Raw genomic sequence first — 15,265 nt, 5'->3', positions numbered from 1 at the left:
TGAACCACTCTCTGTGAGGGCAATGTTAACATAACTCAGAGCTTTGGGTGCATACTGCCATGTAGCAGATCAAAGTGTTTATCCCTGTAATAATCATGCATGAGAGCTTGTTTTTGGAGCGATGTTGGATATAGCTCTGACTTGAGATCGTCCAGTGCTAACCACTGACAAATATTTTTTGTTTTAGAGCCACCTTGTTAAGCTGCTGTTACACTGGCATGAGTGCATCCATTTGTGCAATAGCATCACAGCTTCTTGAAGGATGCAACTACCACTGACTTTTTGCAACCATGTTTGAAAGGACTGCACTATGTGTAGTTGCTTAAGGCTGTGTATTCGTGTAGTGCTGAGCATATCCCATAGCAGCCACTTTGCCCATAGGCTCCAGCGCTTTCCAATGATGACCCCCATTGTTAGGATTCAAGATGATGTATGCTTCCTCCGTGATCACTGTGAGATTGATAATCTTTTGTTATGTGTTGAAGATGACAATCAAAGTGTATTCGTGTCCCCCTGCATCAAAAGCATGAAGATAATTGCGTTCATAACAACCGATCTTCACCGTACTCATCCTGGAATCTTCATGTGGCTTGTCTGAATCCTTGGCCTCCTTAGATTTATCCCCTTCAACGTTCTCCTCATCCGAGAAGATGTCTAGTTCCTCCATGTCTTCCTATGACAACACATTCCCCCTTTGCAGTGTTAGGTTGTGCAGGGTGCAGCAAATAACAATGATGTGGGACACTCGCCACGGCGAATATTGGAGAGTCCCACTTGAGCAGCCAAACATCTGAAACACATCTTTATGAGACCTTTAGTCTGGTCTATTAAGGATCTTGTGGGTGAATGAGCAGTATTGTCTCTCTTATCAGATGCAGTCCGTGTACGACGAATAGGCATAATTTCCCATGTCTTCATGGGTTCCCATATCATCCAGGTGCGAACCCTCTATGCATTGAACTCTTTCAATTATATCTGGTATGTGTCTGATGGTAACCTTCAGAGCAAATGACATTGGATGCCCTCCAAGTCCCTGCTATGTGAGTTCCTCATGGACAATGTAGCAAATATGAGCTAACACATCCCCGACAAGTGAAGGCGCCGACAACACCATCTTTCACCTACCATAATCACACCAAAGGTCTTTGTGGATTTGGCCCCTCTCTCATTGCCTCTGTAAGGATCAGGATCCAATTAAAACAATGTGCACCGCAGCACCTCAACTTAATGGATTGCACAGCATTAGTAAATGAGCCAAGCTCATTGTTCATTAAACCCCCAGGTCCAGCACACGGCTGAGCCATGCTGACCATGGTTTGAGCAGAACGGTTATAGGGTGCCTCTTCAACCAAACAAGGGTTTATGTGCTGCACTTCTTGCACATGCCCATCCCCAATCGATTGTTTCGAATTTGTTTTTCGAGTTGCATCATTGTGAGGTCTGTTTAAAAATGGTACTGCTGACCTTCGTCTGGGAGACCAGCTTCCAACCTCCTCCTATCACCCATCATGTCCCCCTCATCTTCCTCCAAACTCACTACCTCCTAATTCCCCTTTCTCCAATGATTATCCATCCTCCCTCTTCACTCATTATCCATGTGGATATTCCTGTTCTCGTCCTGATCTCTCAAATGTTGATGTCCTTCGTCAACCTAACCCCTTCCTTCTCAAGGCCAAATGCACGCTGAATTTACAGGAAAACCGCCACCATCCAATAGCCCTCCCCATGACATGTCGGCCCTATACAGGATACAAATGCCTGCCCTGGCTGTGACTGTGTTCTGTGCCTCACACACGGCTCTAATCCCCAGGCAGATTCCTTAGGCGACTGACCACACCATCTCGTCACAGCCCAAAGAGATTCCTTGCTCTGCCTAAGGCTTACATGCCATGCAGAGCCCTCTAACATGGCCCACGCAGCCCTGGAAAAGTATCTTCAATATGCCCCTACAGCATGGCTTCCGCCACAGGACAGCCTTTCACTCCTCCGCCCACTTCTGTGAGCACTCTGTAGTCCTGTTTCTGTCTACTCCCCACAATTCCCTGGTCTCCCCCCCCCCCCACCCCCAGGCCTGTGTCTGACTCCTTTCTTCCCTCACAAAGTCCTGCCACCATCTGCCCCGTCCCCACATGTTTTACCACCTGTGCCCAGTCTTGGTGCACCTTGTGATACAGGCAGACATGCTCTCAAAGGGAGGCAAAAACTGCATCGATTGAGCTCATAATCATCTATAAACTGAAGCTCATTAGGTGCATACCACTTTAATATAGAGTTGGGAAACAAGCCTTTCTAATTATTTCATGGTCAGTATAACTTGGAGAGGGAACATAATGCCTGAGAATTGGCCTTTTCATGAGATACAAGTGGTTCCCAACATGGATACAAATATGGTTCCCAACATGGATCAGCAGGAAACTCGACTCGTTTTAACCCGCCATTAACTTTAGAACAAAACACCAAACTAATTTCCTGCTGGCCAGAAAGACTTTCTTCAATCATGCTGAAAGTTATGCCCTCGACATTGGCAGGAACAGAAAACCTCACCCAAGGGACAACATTTTCGGCAAAGACCAATGGCAGGTTGGAAAAGCGGTGTTGAAACTGCCAATGGCACCCTGGAACCAATCTGGTGCCCTCCCAGCACTGCCTGGGCACTACCCCTGGCACTGCCCCCAGCATTATCTGCGCACAGCCCCCCGCCACTATCTGAGCACTGCCCCCAGGCACTATCTGAGCACTGACCCCCGGCACTGTCTGAGCACTGACCCCTGGCAATATCTGAGCACTGACCCTGGGCACTATCTGAGCACTGCCCCCCGGGCACTATATGAGCACTGACCCTGGGCACTATCTGAGCACTGACCCTGGGCACTGTCTGAGCACTCCCCCCCGGCACCATCTGAGCACTGACCCTGGGCACTATCTGAGCACTGACCCCGGGCACTATCTGAGCACTGACCCCGGGCACTATCTGAGCACTGCCCCCGGCACTATCTGAGCACTGCCCCCCGGCACTATCTGAGCACTGCCCCCCGGGCACTATCTGAGCACTGCCACCCGGCACTGTCTGAGCACTGACCCCAGGGACTGTCTGAGCACTCCCCGCGGCACTATCTGAGCACTCCCCCCCGGCACTGTCTGAGCACTGCCCCCGGGCACTGTCTGAGCACTGACCTGGGCACTATCTGAGCACTGACCCCGGCACTGTCTGAGCACTCCCCCGGCACTATCTGAGCACTGACCCCGGGCACTATCTGAGCACTGACCCTGGGCACTATCTGAGCACTCCCCGCGGCACTATCTGAGCACTCCCCCCGGCACTGTCTGAGCACTCCCCGCGGCACTATCTGAGCACTCCCCCCCGGCACTATCTGAGCACTGACCCCGGGCACTATCTGAGGCACTGCCCCCCGGGCACTGTCTGAGCACTCCCCCCGCACTATCTGAGCACTGACCCCGGGCACTATCTGAGCACTGACCCTGGTCACTATCTGAGGCACTGACCCCGGGCACTATCTGAGCACTGCCCCCCGGCACTATCTGAGCACTGACCCCGGCACTATCTGAGCACCGCCCCCCGGCACTATCTGAGCACTGACCCCGGCACTATCTGAGCACCGACCCCCCGGCACTATCTGAGCACTGACCCCGGGCACTATCTGAGCACTCCCCCCGGCACTATCTGAGCACTGCCCCCCGTCACTATCTGAGCACTCCCCCCCGGCACTATCTGAGCACTGCCCCCACGGGCACTGTCTGAGCACTCCCCCCGGCACTATCTGAGCACTGACCCCGGGCACTATCTGAGCACTGACCCCTGGGCACTATCTGAGCACTTCCCCCGGCACTATCTGAGCACTGACCCCTGGGCACTATCTGAGCCCTGACCCTGGGCACTATCTGAGCACTGACCCCGGGCACTATCTGGAGCACTGACCCTGGGCATATCTGAGCACTGCCCCCGGCACTGTCGAGCACTGCCCCCCCGGCACTATCTGAGCACTGCCCCCGGCACTGTCTGAGCACTCCCCCCGGCACTATCTGAGCACTGACCCCGGGCACTATCTGAGCACTGACCCCGGCACTATCTGAGCACTGACCCTGGGCACATGCAGCACGACCCTCTGAGCACTGACCCTGGGCACTATCTGAGCACTGCCCCCCGGCACTGTCTGAGCACTCCCCCCGGCACTGTCTGAGCACTGCCCCCCGCACTATCTGAGCACTGCCCCCGGCACTATCTGAGCACTGACCCCGGCACTATCTGAGCACTGCCCCCCGGCACTGTCTGAGCACTGCCCCCCGGCACTGTCTGAGCACTGACCCCGGGCACTGTCTGAGCACTCCCCCCGGCACTGTCTGAGCACTGACCCCGGCACTGTCCTGAGCACTGACCCCGGGGACTGTCTGAGCACTCCCCCCGGCACTATCTGAGCACTCCCCCCCGGCACTGTCTGAAGCACTCCCCCCGGCACTGTCTGAGCACTGACCCCGGGCACTATCTGAGCACTGACCCCAGGCACTATCTGAGCACTGACCCCGGGCACTATCTGAGCACTGACCCCGGGCACTATCTGAGCACTCCCCCCGGCACTATCTGAGCACTGACCCCACGGCACTATCTGAGCACTGACCCCGGGCACTATCTGAGCACTCCCCCCCGGCACTGTCTGAGCACTCCCCCCGGCACTATCTGAGCACTGACCCTGGGCACTATCTAAGCACTCCCCCCTGGGCACTATCTGAGCACTGACCCCCAGCACTGTCTGAGCACTGACCCCGGGGACTGTCTGAGCACTCCCCCCGGCACTATCTGAGCACTGACCCTGGGCACTATCTGAGCACTGACCCCCAGCACTGTCTGAGCACTCCCCCCCGGCACTGTCTGAGCACTCCCCCCCGGCACTATCCGAGCACTGCCCCCCGGCACTATCTGAGCACTCCCCCCCGGCACTGTCTGAGCACTGCCCCCCGGCACTATCTGAGCACTGACCCTGGGCACTATCTGAGCACTCCCCCCCGGCACTGTCTGAGCACTCCCCCCGGCACTATCTGAGCACTGACCCTGGGCACTATCTAAGCACTCCCCCCGGGCACTATCTGAGCACTGACCCCCAGCACTGTCTGAGCACTGACCCCGGGGACTGTCTGAGCACTCCCCCCCGGCACTATCTGAGCACTGACCCTGGGCACTATCTGAGCACTGACCCCCAGCACTGTCTGAGCACTCCCCCCCGGCACTGTCTGAGCACTCCCCCCGGCACTATCTGAGCACTGACCCTGGGCACTATCCGAGCACTGCCCCCCGGCACTATCTGAGCACTCCCCCCCGGCACTGTCTGAGCACTGCCCCCCGGCACTATCTGAGCACTGACCCTGGGCACTATCTGAGCACTGACCCCCAGCACTGTCTGAGCACTGACCCCTGCCACTATCTGAGCACTGACCCCCAGCACTATCTGAGCACTCCCCCCGGCACTATCTGAGCACTGACCCCGCGGCACTATCTGAGCACTGACCCCGGGCACTATCTGAGCACTCCCCCCCGGCACTGTCTGAGCACTCCCCCCGGCACTATCTGAGCACTGACCCTGGGCACTATCTAAGCACTCCCCCCGGGCACTATCTGAGCACTGACCCCCAGCACTGTCTGAGCACTGACCCCGGCACTGTCTGAGCACTCCCCCCGGCACTATCTGAGCACTGACCCTGGGCACTATCTGAGCACTGACCCCCAGCACTGTCTGAGCACTCCCCCCCGGCACTGTCTGAGCACTCCCCCGGCACTATCCGAGCACTGCCCCCCGGCACTATCTGAGCACTGACCCTGGGCACTATCTGAGCACTCCCCCCCGGCACTGTCTGAGCACTCCCCCCGGCACTGGCACTGACCCTGGGCACTATCTAAGCACTCCCCCCGGGCACTATCTGAGCACTGACCCCCAGCACTGTCTGAGCACTGACCCCGGGGACTGTCTGAGCACTCCCCCCGGCACTATCTGAGCACTGACCCTGGGCACTATCTGAGCACTGACCCCCAGCACTGTCTGAGCACTCCCCCCGGCACTGTCTGAGCACTCCCCCCGGCACTATCTGAGCACTGACCCTGGGCACTATCCGAGCACTGCCCCCCGGCACTATCTGAGCACTCCCCCCCGGCACTGTCTGAGCACTGCCCCCCGGCACTATCTGAGCACTGACCCTGGGCACTATCTGAGCACTGACCCCCAGCACTGTCTGAGCACTGACCCCTGCCACTATCTGAGCACTGACCCCCAGCACTGTCTGAGCACTCCCCCCGGCACTATCTGAGCACTGACCCCTGCCACTATCTGAACACTGTCCCCAGCATTACCCAGACACCGCTTTCGGCATTTTCTTTGCTTTTTTGCGATGTTTCCATATTCTTCCCAGTGTTTTCCTACTTATTCCATCCAAAGGTTCAGCAAAGTATGTATTTCTTGCTATTTCACTTCATCCTGCCTCATTAATCTACTTAGTGCCACCTTTGCTTAATCTGGATTTCCCATCCTTATTCTTGGAAGTATGTCCTGACAGGTGTTCCATTTGCCCAGCTGATATTTTCTTGTGTGCCCTCCCCGATCAAATAAGTTGAAGTTTAGAAACTGGTTTATGAAACTGGCAGACAGTAACATTGGAATGGATTATTTCTGTGTGTTTTTTATTGGTTTCAGATGCTCATGGCACAACTTACCACAGCATTCCGACACAAAGCCATTGGCCAGACAGACACTCGGGTGCGATTAATGAGTGAAGTGTTGACACATATAAAACTGATAAAAATGTATGCATGGGAAAAATCATTTGCACGTTCTATTAGCGGTAAGATAACACAGTTTTCAGTTAATTGAAATAAGAGATATCATTTTTTAGAACTATGATCTTTATAAAAACATTTATTTTATTACAAACATGTATCAAAACAGATTACAGCACATAAACACCCTGGGAAACATAATTCCCAGCAATCAACTATACAGTTGACATTTTTTTCCCCTTTCACCCCCCCCCCCCCCCCCCCCCCCCGACGAACAGCTCCTCAAACACGGTCACAAACATCCCCACCTTTTCTCAAACCCCTCGGCAGAGCCCCTTAACTGATATTTTATCTTCCCCAACAGCAGGAAGTCGTACAGGTCACCCAACCAAGCTATTACCCCCGGTGACGATGCCGACCACCACTCCAGCAAAATTCACCTGCGTGCAACCAGAGAGGCGAAGGCCAAGCCATCGGCCTTCCTCCTCTCCATGAGCTCCGGCTTCTCTGAAATGGCGAATGGCGCCACCAAAGGGCCCGGGTCCACCACCATCCTCCACTATCCTGGCTAAGGCTGCGAACATGAATCTGGGTCTTTTTCGGGGTGTTTTTTAGCGGCAGGGCTCTTTTTTCTCAGTGGGTCGTTGTTTTCTTAGTTCACCTATTTTTCAGGGAGAATTTCTTGGGTGAGAGGGCTCTTTTTCTTCTCAGTGTGGATGTTGTTTGCTTAGTTGACCTGTTTTTCAGGGAGGTTTGTTTGTTTGGCGGGAGGGCTCTTTTTTTTCTCAGTGGGGACTTTGTTTTTGTGGTTCACCTCTTTTTAGGTTTTGTTTCTTGTGTGGGAGGGTTCTTTTTTTTCTCTGTGAGGATTTGGTTTTCTTGGTTCTCTGCTCTTTTTCGAATCCTTTTTTTTGCTCTCTTGGGTGGGAGGGCTCTTCTTTTTTTTCTTTATCTTTCTTTGTCTCTCTTTTCCTGGGGGCTCTCCCTCCCTTTTTTCTCTCTCACTTTTTCTTTCCTCTTTTTCTCACTCTCCTTCCCCAGCACTGTGAAACGATCACCCCTATTTTTTTTGTTTTGTTTGGTTTAGTTTTTTTTAAACTCACCAAAACTCCCATCGATCTGTTCCCCGAACGTGAAGAACACAGGAGACGAAAGAAGGATAAATAAAATGACAGGAAAAGGTCAGGCAAATAAAATGATGGGAAAAGGTCAGGCCGGAAGCCACATGGGGACCAGAAGTGGAAGGGGTCTGAAATGGAGGCAATCGGACGAGCGGACCAGCGCACAATGCAGTGTAGCGCAAGTCTCGCCTCATCCATCGGGAGGGAACTGGAAGATGGCATCCTTCTCGGAGGCAATGAAAGAGCATCGTCAAGAAATCAAAACGGACATAAAGGCCGCGATGAAAGATGCGCTTGCTGAAACTCTGGTGCAAATACAGATTTGCTCTGAGCAGGGCCGAAAAGAAACTGGAGGCCCAGGAAGCCACCATCAAAGACCTTGAAAGAGCCACAACCGACCAAAGTGACCAGGTGGTGGCACTGGAAAAGGAGGTGAAGAGACTGGCCGCATAGCAGGGTAACCTGAGGAGGAAGGTCGAGGACCAGGAAAATCAATCAAGGAGGCAGAACCTGTGGGTCATGGGCCTACCAGAAGGAACCGAAGGCAGAGACCCCACGAACTACGTGGCCCAAATGCTGGGTAACCGGGTGGGAAGGGTGACCTTCCCTAATCCAGCAGAAATAGAGAGGGTTCACCGGTCGCTGGAACCGAAACCCAAGCCGGGGAACAACCAAGGGCTATCATAGCCAAAGTACGCCGATACCAATAACGGGAAACAATTCTGCACTGGGCCAGGCAATCCAGGAACTGCATTTGGGAAGGATACGGACTCCGTATTTATCAGGACATTGGGGCTGACCTGGCCAAGCGCAGGGCTGAATTTAACAGGGCGAAGGTAGCGCTGTACAAAAGCAGTGTACGTTTCGGAATGTTGTACCGAGCCAAGCTCTGGGTCACATACCAGGACAAAGAACATTATTTTATGGCCTCGGCTGAAGCAGATAAGTTTGTCGCAGGTTGCAGGCTGGGGCAGCGACAATAGGAGAGGCAGGGGAGTGACCAGGCAAAGAACGGCAGCGTGCTAGCAAACCAACAAGACAGGGGGATGGGAAGAAAAGAACATCTCCCCTCCACCACACCCAACCACAACACAACCCGCACGAACTATGAACCACCACCCGAATGACCGCTGCAGACGGAATAACGTGGCCCTTTCCGTGCAGACGAGGGCAACAGCAGAAGGAAGGCGGAGGAACAAGCGTAGGGCAACAGGGGCAAAGAACAGGCAGGGACCACTGATGCTCGATCAATGACTCCAGAAGTGAGATTGGACGACAATTGAAGGCTTTATTAGACTAGATGTTTCCCCCAGCAGTGCAGGTACAGAATGCAGCTGCTGGGGAGACACGGGCTCTTATACTCCGCCTTACTGGGCGGAACCAGCAGGCAGTCTTCACCAATGAAACAGTAGTTTCAGGTACCTCCCACACCAATGGTCTTACAGCATTGTCCAGGGTACCGTAATACCCCTAATACCGACTACCACAACCACAGTGAGTGGACAGCCGGACAGTAATTCCCGGGAGGAGGGTCACCACACTAGCGTGAGAGCTAACGCCGGGAGCATGCAGCAGATAGAGGCCGCGGTGGCCATCCAACGGGATGGACAGCGCCTGGCAGGGGGGGTGGGAACAAGAAGCGGGGACGGAGAAGAAGAAAATGCAAATAAAAAGATTTTTTTTAAAAGGCCGCGAACACTCCCGCCCAGAATCTTCCCAATTTTTCGCAACCGCAAAGCATGTGCGCGTGATTCGCTGGCCCCCGCCGACATCTCTCAGACTCACCTGCTATCCCATGAAAGAATCCACTCATTCTTGCCTGAGTCATATGCACCCTGTGCACCACATTAAACTGTATCAGGCTCAACCTTGCAGTGTGGTGAATCACAGTCCGTGTTATTCACACTGTTATTATATATAATGTACTGTGTCAGTGTAAGCTCGGTATACGAGCAGTTGCACGGCTCTGCCCCTAGGGGGAGATGAGGAGTTTGTACTGGGCTCCACCCTTGGCTCTGCCCATGGCTCCGCCCATGGCTCCTCCCACTAACCAGAGGTATAAAGCCTGGCAGTCTGAGCCAGTTCATCTCGTCACAGGCAGGCTCTGTTGTAAGATCATTAAAACCACTGTTCACTTCCAACTACGTGTCGTGTGAATTGATGGTCACATCATACAGGAGACGGTCTCGTTTACCCTATGCAGTGCCTCACTCCATGCTCCCCAATTGATATCCCCTCCCAACTCCGCTTCCCATTTCTCCTTGATTTTCACCACCCGCTTACCTCCCTGCTCCTCCAGCCACTTGTATATATATATCCCCAATTCTTTCTTCCCCTTCCACATAGAACTATGATCTTGACATTAATTTTATATACACATAAAAACATATTTTAACTGCAAACCTGTTCCATATAAAAAGCTATTTCAAAGTGCCCACAATTCTGTGATGCGACTGTGAAAGTTATGTTCAACAAACTCCTTTGTATACAATGTATTTAAAACAAACATGTTAGCCCCTTTATATTTTCTTGAAAATGTAACAATGAAAAAGCATCATTTCCCAGGAAGAAAACTTTCAAGTATTACACATTTTACGGATGTTACAGGACTCAAAGCCCCTGCTTTGATGTGGACAATTTGTGTTTATCGTTTTCTAAAACAGATGTGCGAAAAGATGAACGAAAAATATTAGAAAAAGCAGGATATGTTCAGAGTGTGAATAATTCAGTCACCCCTATTGTACCGATGTTGGCCACAGTCCTCACACTAATAGTACACACACTGCTGCGATTTGATTTGACTGCATCCACGGTAAGAGGAAATGGAGAGAACATTGATTGTGCACTGAGTGAAAGGTAATCCTGACTGGTTGCAAATCCATTCCTTTAAACTTTACAATTCATTTATCTCATCACTCTAGGCATTTACTGTGATTGCCATTTTCAACGCAATGAAATTCGCATTGAATACTTTGCCATTTTCAGTTAAAGCATTCGCAGAGGCTAAAGTTTCTTTACAAAGACTCAAGGTAAATCAGTACCTTTGCTAATAATTTTACATCTGTTGCTTTAAATATATACATGCAAGTTGCTTTTGAAACATAACTAAACAATTATCAATATTCTCATTCAGATTTGTAAATTGATTTTCCATTATTAGAAAATCCTGGTCATGAAAGATCCTGTTGTATATGTGAAAAATTTGCAAGACTCTCCGTATGCAGTGCTGATGGAAAATGCTTCATTTTCATGGGACAACACAAATGGCAATGGGGAATCAAATCCTGCCGACAAGGTTTCACATGGAAAAAATGTTTTTAGTGCAAATGAAACAAATGAGTCCAGTATTTCTGGTCAGTTGCCAGAAATGACAACAAAAGCATCAATGACTCTTCAAAATGTTGACTTCTGTTTGGGCAAGGTACACGTTCACAGATATCACCCCTGTTAAATTTGAACATCTTGGGCGGGATTCACCCCTACCCGGCCGGGCGGGGGGTCCCTGCGGGACGGAGTGGCGTGAACCACTCCGGCGTCGGGCCGCCCCAAAGGTGCGAATCCTCCACATCTTCAGGGGCTAGGCCCGCCCGGAGTGGTTCGCGCTCCACGGCCGGCAGGAAAGGGGCTTGGCGCAACGGCAACTGGCGGCAAAGGGCCTCCGCCGGCCGGCGCGAGTCGGCACATGTGCGGGAGCGCCAGCGCGTGCTGGCGTCATCCCCGTGCATGCGCAGAGGGATTCGCTTCTGCACCGGGAATGGTGCACCCTCTGGTGAGGAACAATAGAGTGCCCCCATGGCACAAGCCCGCCCACGGATCGGTGAGCCCCAATCGCGGACCAAGCCACCGTGAGGGCACCTCCCAAGGCCAGATCCCCCCGCGCCCCCCCAAGAACTCGGAGCCCGCCCGCGCCGCCTGGTCCCGCCGGTAAGGGACCTACTCTAATTTACTCCGGCGGGACCGGCAGTAAACAGACGGGCAGGACTTCGGCCCATTCACACTGACCCCCGGCAATTCTCACACCCGGCGGGGGGTCGGAGAATCCCACCCTGGTGTTTGATGAGATGTCCAAGAAGCCTAATAAATAACATGATTTTTTTTCAGGGGTCGCTTTTAGGAGTTTGTGGAAATGTAGGGAGTGGGAAAAGCTCTTAATATCTGCTCTATTGGGAACAGGTAGGCACATTCTGGATTATTTAGTAACAAAAATGAAGATTATTCACCTCCTTGTGTTATTAAAAACATTAATGTGTATGTACTTAGCTCAAAATAGTTAGGCTTCAATGCATATTAACAAAGTATAAATAAAGTTAAACATCTCCAAAATTCCTTTTTTCGCTGATTGTTAAAGTCCAGGATATGTGATTGGTTCTATATGTTTTATGATAATATAATTCATTGAATATCAAATTTTACCGATGACAAAGTTATAGTGAAGCAGTAACCATGCTAGAACTTTGCAGAGACAGTAAGCAAGTAAGGAAGAATATTTCCAAAAGGTCAGAGTGCCAAAAGCAGCCAGGAATGTGTGTCAGCAACATGTTTGGCAGGCCACAATGGCTTCCTCCTTGGCTTTACAGGCAGAAGCCCATGAATAAGTAGCTACTGAAGTTGCTGTCCATATGCAGGACGGTCACCCACGCTGAGAACTGCTTGACCAATCAGAGTTCTGGCAGCTCAGAAGCCTCAGCAGCACCATCAAGAAGGGTGGCAATTGCTGAGGATGAGAAGGACCCTGCAGCCTGCACCAAGTAGACCAAAGAAAGATTCAAAGAAACCTATGACTGTAGTAATGAGGGGCAACCCTCTGAGGGGATATCTGTTACTTCCTTGCCTGGCAATACCACTACCCTACCCCCCCTCCCCTACATCCATGCAACTTCTCTCCACCACTGGCATGTCACTACAGCGCCCCCGGACTGTCATAATATACCATCCAGGTATATGATGGTGTGCAGACAGGCAGTGATTGACACACAGGATGACCAGTGAAGCACACAGAACACGCAGCCAATCACCAGACAGGACACGCCTACTAGTAAAGCCAGAGGGCCACTAGTTTTTCCCGCTTTCTTTGGGATCCAGCCTCTGAGACAGTCCGAGCTCGTGAGCAGCAACTATAACAAACACCAGGTGGTAGTAAGATAGTCTGGTCAGGTGAAGTCAGCATAGTGTCAACCCACAGTCAAGCATGTATTATAGTTAGTTGTTCAATAAAATCGTGTTTGGCATTTCTTCAAAGTGTTGGAAGCCGGTCTCTCTCTCTACTGCATTAACCGCAGTCCACGTAGACCCAGCTTTAACTCAACACATCACTGACATGCCACTAGGTGCTAACAGCATTCAGCTAGCGACCGGCTCGATCTGACATCTGGAAAATATCATGGCCTGGTAAAATAATACTTCATAGGATCCTAAGTTCCCTCCTTGTGGCAGGAAATCTGTCCGAAAGCCAGTCCCTTGAATGTTCCCCAAGAGTGGAACAGGTTCAAGGAGTCAATCCAGCATGGCTCTCTCCCCCATTCCTGATTTTCGGGCCTCCTCCTGTTGTGATCCTGCCTTGTTTTGGGCCAGCAGAATTCTCCCCAAGTGTCAGTCTGGCTGCCAATGGGCTCTAGAGAAAAAAATAGTGAGGGTCAATCCCCTGAATTGCAGGATAAGCAGAAGGAAGAAATGTACTTGCCAAAGAACTCAGATACATTCCCTCCTTTTCTCCTGAAGGGTTGGTAGAGAGCCACTCTAATTTCCATGCATGACCCTTTAGAAGCACCTGGAGACGTTTCATACCACTGTGTTCCAGTAGCACAAATGGAATTATTATATTGCTTGATTTCACCATTTTCTCTTTGTGTTTTGCACTGCATTTTTTCAAAGTTTTCTCTCTTTCCCATTGTTTAATTTTTCTTCCCAGTTAATTCAATTTTTCTTTCCCTTTTTATGTCTTTTTCGGTGTTTAATTGATTTTAATGCACCCTATTTCCTTCTTTACTAACGTCTCTGTTTTGCTTGCTATCCTTAAATTTGATTGGTTGAACCGATACACTATTGCAGTCATTCCCCAAGGTTTAAGATACCCCCCCCCCCCCCCACCCCAACCCACAGTGTCGCTCTCAATTCACATTTCCAGCAATATGCAATGTCATTCTAATTGGAGATGAAAGGTGAGGTGAAGAAAAAATCAGCTGTAGGATTTCACCACAAGGTTTCAAAAACTGAGCACATGAATTCAAGCAATATTTTCAATTATATTTGACCCACTATTTTGAAAGATAGAAAAGTATTCCCAGAGCTTCTGGATGATCAACTATAAACTTGATTCTTTTTCCTCATGCAGATGAATTTACAGAAAGGAGTGGTAGCCGCCAATGGATCATTTGCTTTGTCTCTCAGCAAGCTTGGATATTTCACGGGACTGTCAGAGAAAACATACTATTGGAAAGATGTATGATGAGGAAAGGTACATTTGCTGAATTGATTAGCGCACAGTGGCACAGTGGTTAGCACTGCTGCCTCAGTGTCAGGGACCTGGGTTCGATTCCAACGTTGGGTGACTACATTTGAGGAGTTTGCACATTCTTCCTGGCCTGTCTGGAATTCTTCCGGGTGCTTTTTGCTTCCTCCCAAACTCCAAAGATGTGCATGTTTACATGGATTAGCCATGCTAAATTACCCCTTTATATCCAAAGATGTGCAGGTTAGGTGGATTAGCCATGCTAAATTGCCGCTTTGTGGCCAAAGATGTGCAGGTTTAGGTGGATTGACCATGATCATGGTGCCGGAGTTACAGGGATAGGAGGGGGGAGTGGAGTTTCGGTAGAGTGCTCTTTTGGACAGTGGTGCACTCGATGGGCTAGATAGCTGGCTCCCTTCAGCAATGCATGGATACTATGATGTAATTTGCTGCACTATTTTGAGGTACTGAGGAAGCAAACTTTAGCTTGGGGGAATCACCCTTCAGAAGGTAATCACCAATATTTCAAATAAGAACATAAGAACTAGGAGCAGGAGTAGGCCATATGGCCCCTTGAGCCTGCTCGCCATTCATGAGATCATGGCTGATCTCTTGTGGACTCAGCTCCACTTTCCCGGCCCGAACACCATAACCCTTAATCCCTTTATTCTTCAAAAAACTATCTATCTTTACCTTAAAACATTTAATGAAGGAGCTCAACTGCTTCACTGGGCAAGAAATTCCATAGATTCACAACCCTTGGGTGAAGAAGTTCCTCCTAAACTTAGTCCTAAATCTACTTTCCCTTATTTTGAGGCTATGTCCCCTAGTTCTGCTTTCACCCACCAGTGGAAACAACCTGCCCGCAGCTATCCTATCTATTCCCTTCATAATTTTAAATGTTTCTATAAGATCCCC

The 15,265-nt window shown here is 50.8% G+C and overlaps 1 protein-coding gene across 1 annotated transcript in view; it reads left to right on the top strand.

Moving 5' to 3' along the window:
• LOC119971294 (multidrug resistance-associated protein 9-like) overlaps positions 1-15,265 on the top strand; it is a 331,741-nt gene that overhangs the window by 47,876 nt on the left and 268,600 nt on the right. Inside the window, exons 7-10 of the mRNA XM_038806659.1 lie at positions 6,696-6,843; positions 10,563-10,711; positions 10,821-10,928; positions 11,060-11,157. Of these exons, the coding sequence (XP_038662587.1) occupies positions 6,696-6,843; positions 10,563-10,711; positions 10,821-10,928; positions 11,060-11,157 (503 nt within the window). The remainder of the gene's footprint in view (positions 1-6,695; positions 6,844-10,562; positions 10,712-10,820; positions 10,929-11,059; positions 11,158-15,265) is intronic.

This window comes from Scyliorhinus canicula, chromosome 9 (assembly GCF_902713615.1).
Source record: "Scyliorhinus canicula chromosome 9, sScyCan1.1, whole genome shotgun sequence".
In the NCBI taxonomy this organism is placed as follows: Eukaryota; Metazoa; Chordata; class Chondrichthyes; order Carcharhiniformes; family Scyliorhinidae; genus Scyliorhinus; species Scyliorhinus canicula.
Note: the sequence above shows the minus strand (reverse complement) of the source record. Positions and strands in the feature narration are given on the sequence as shown.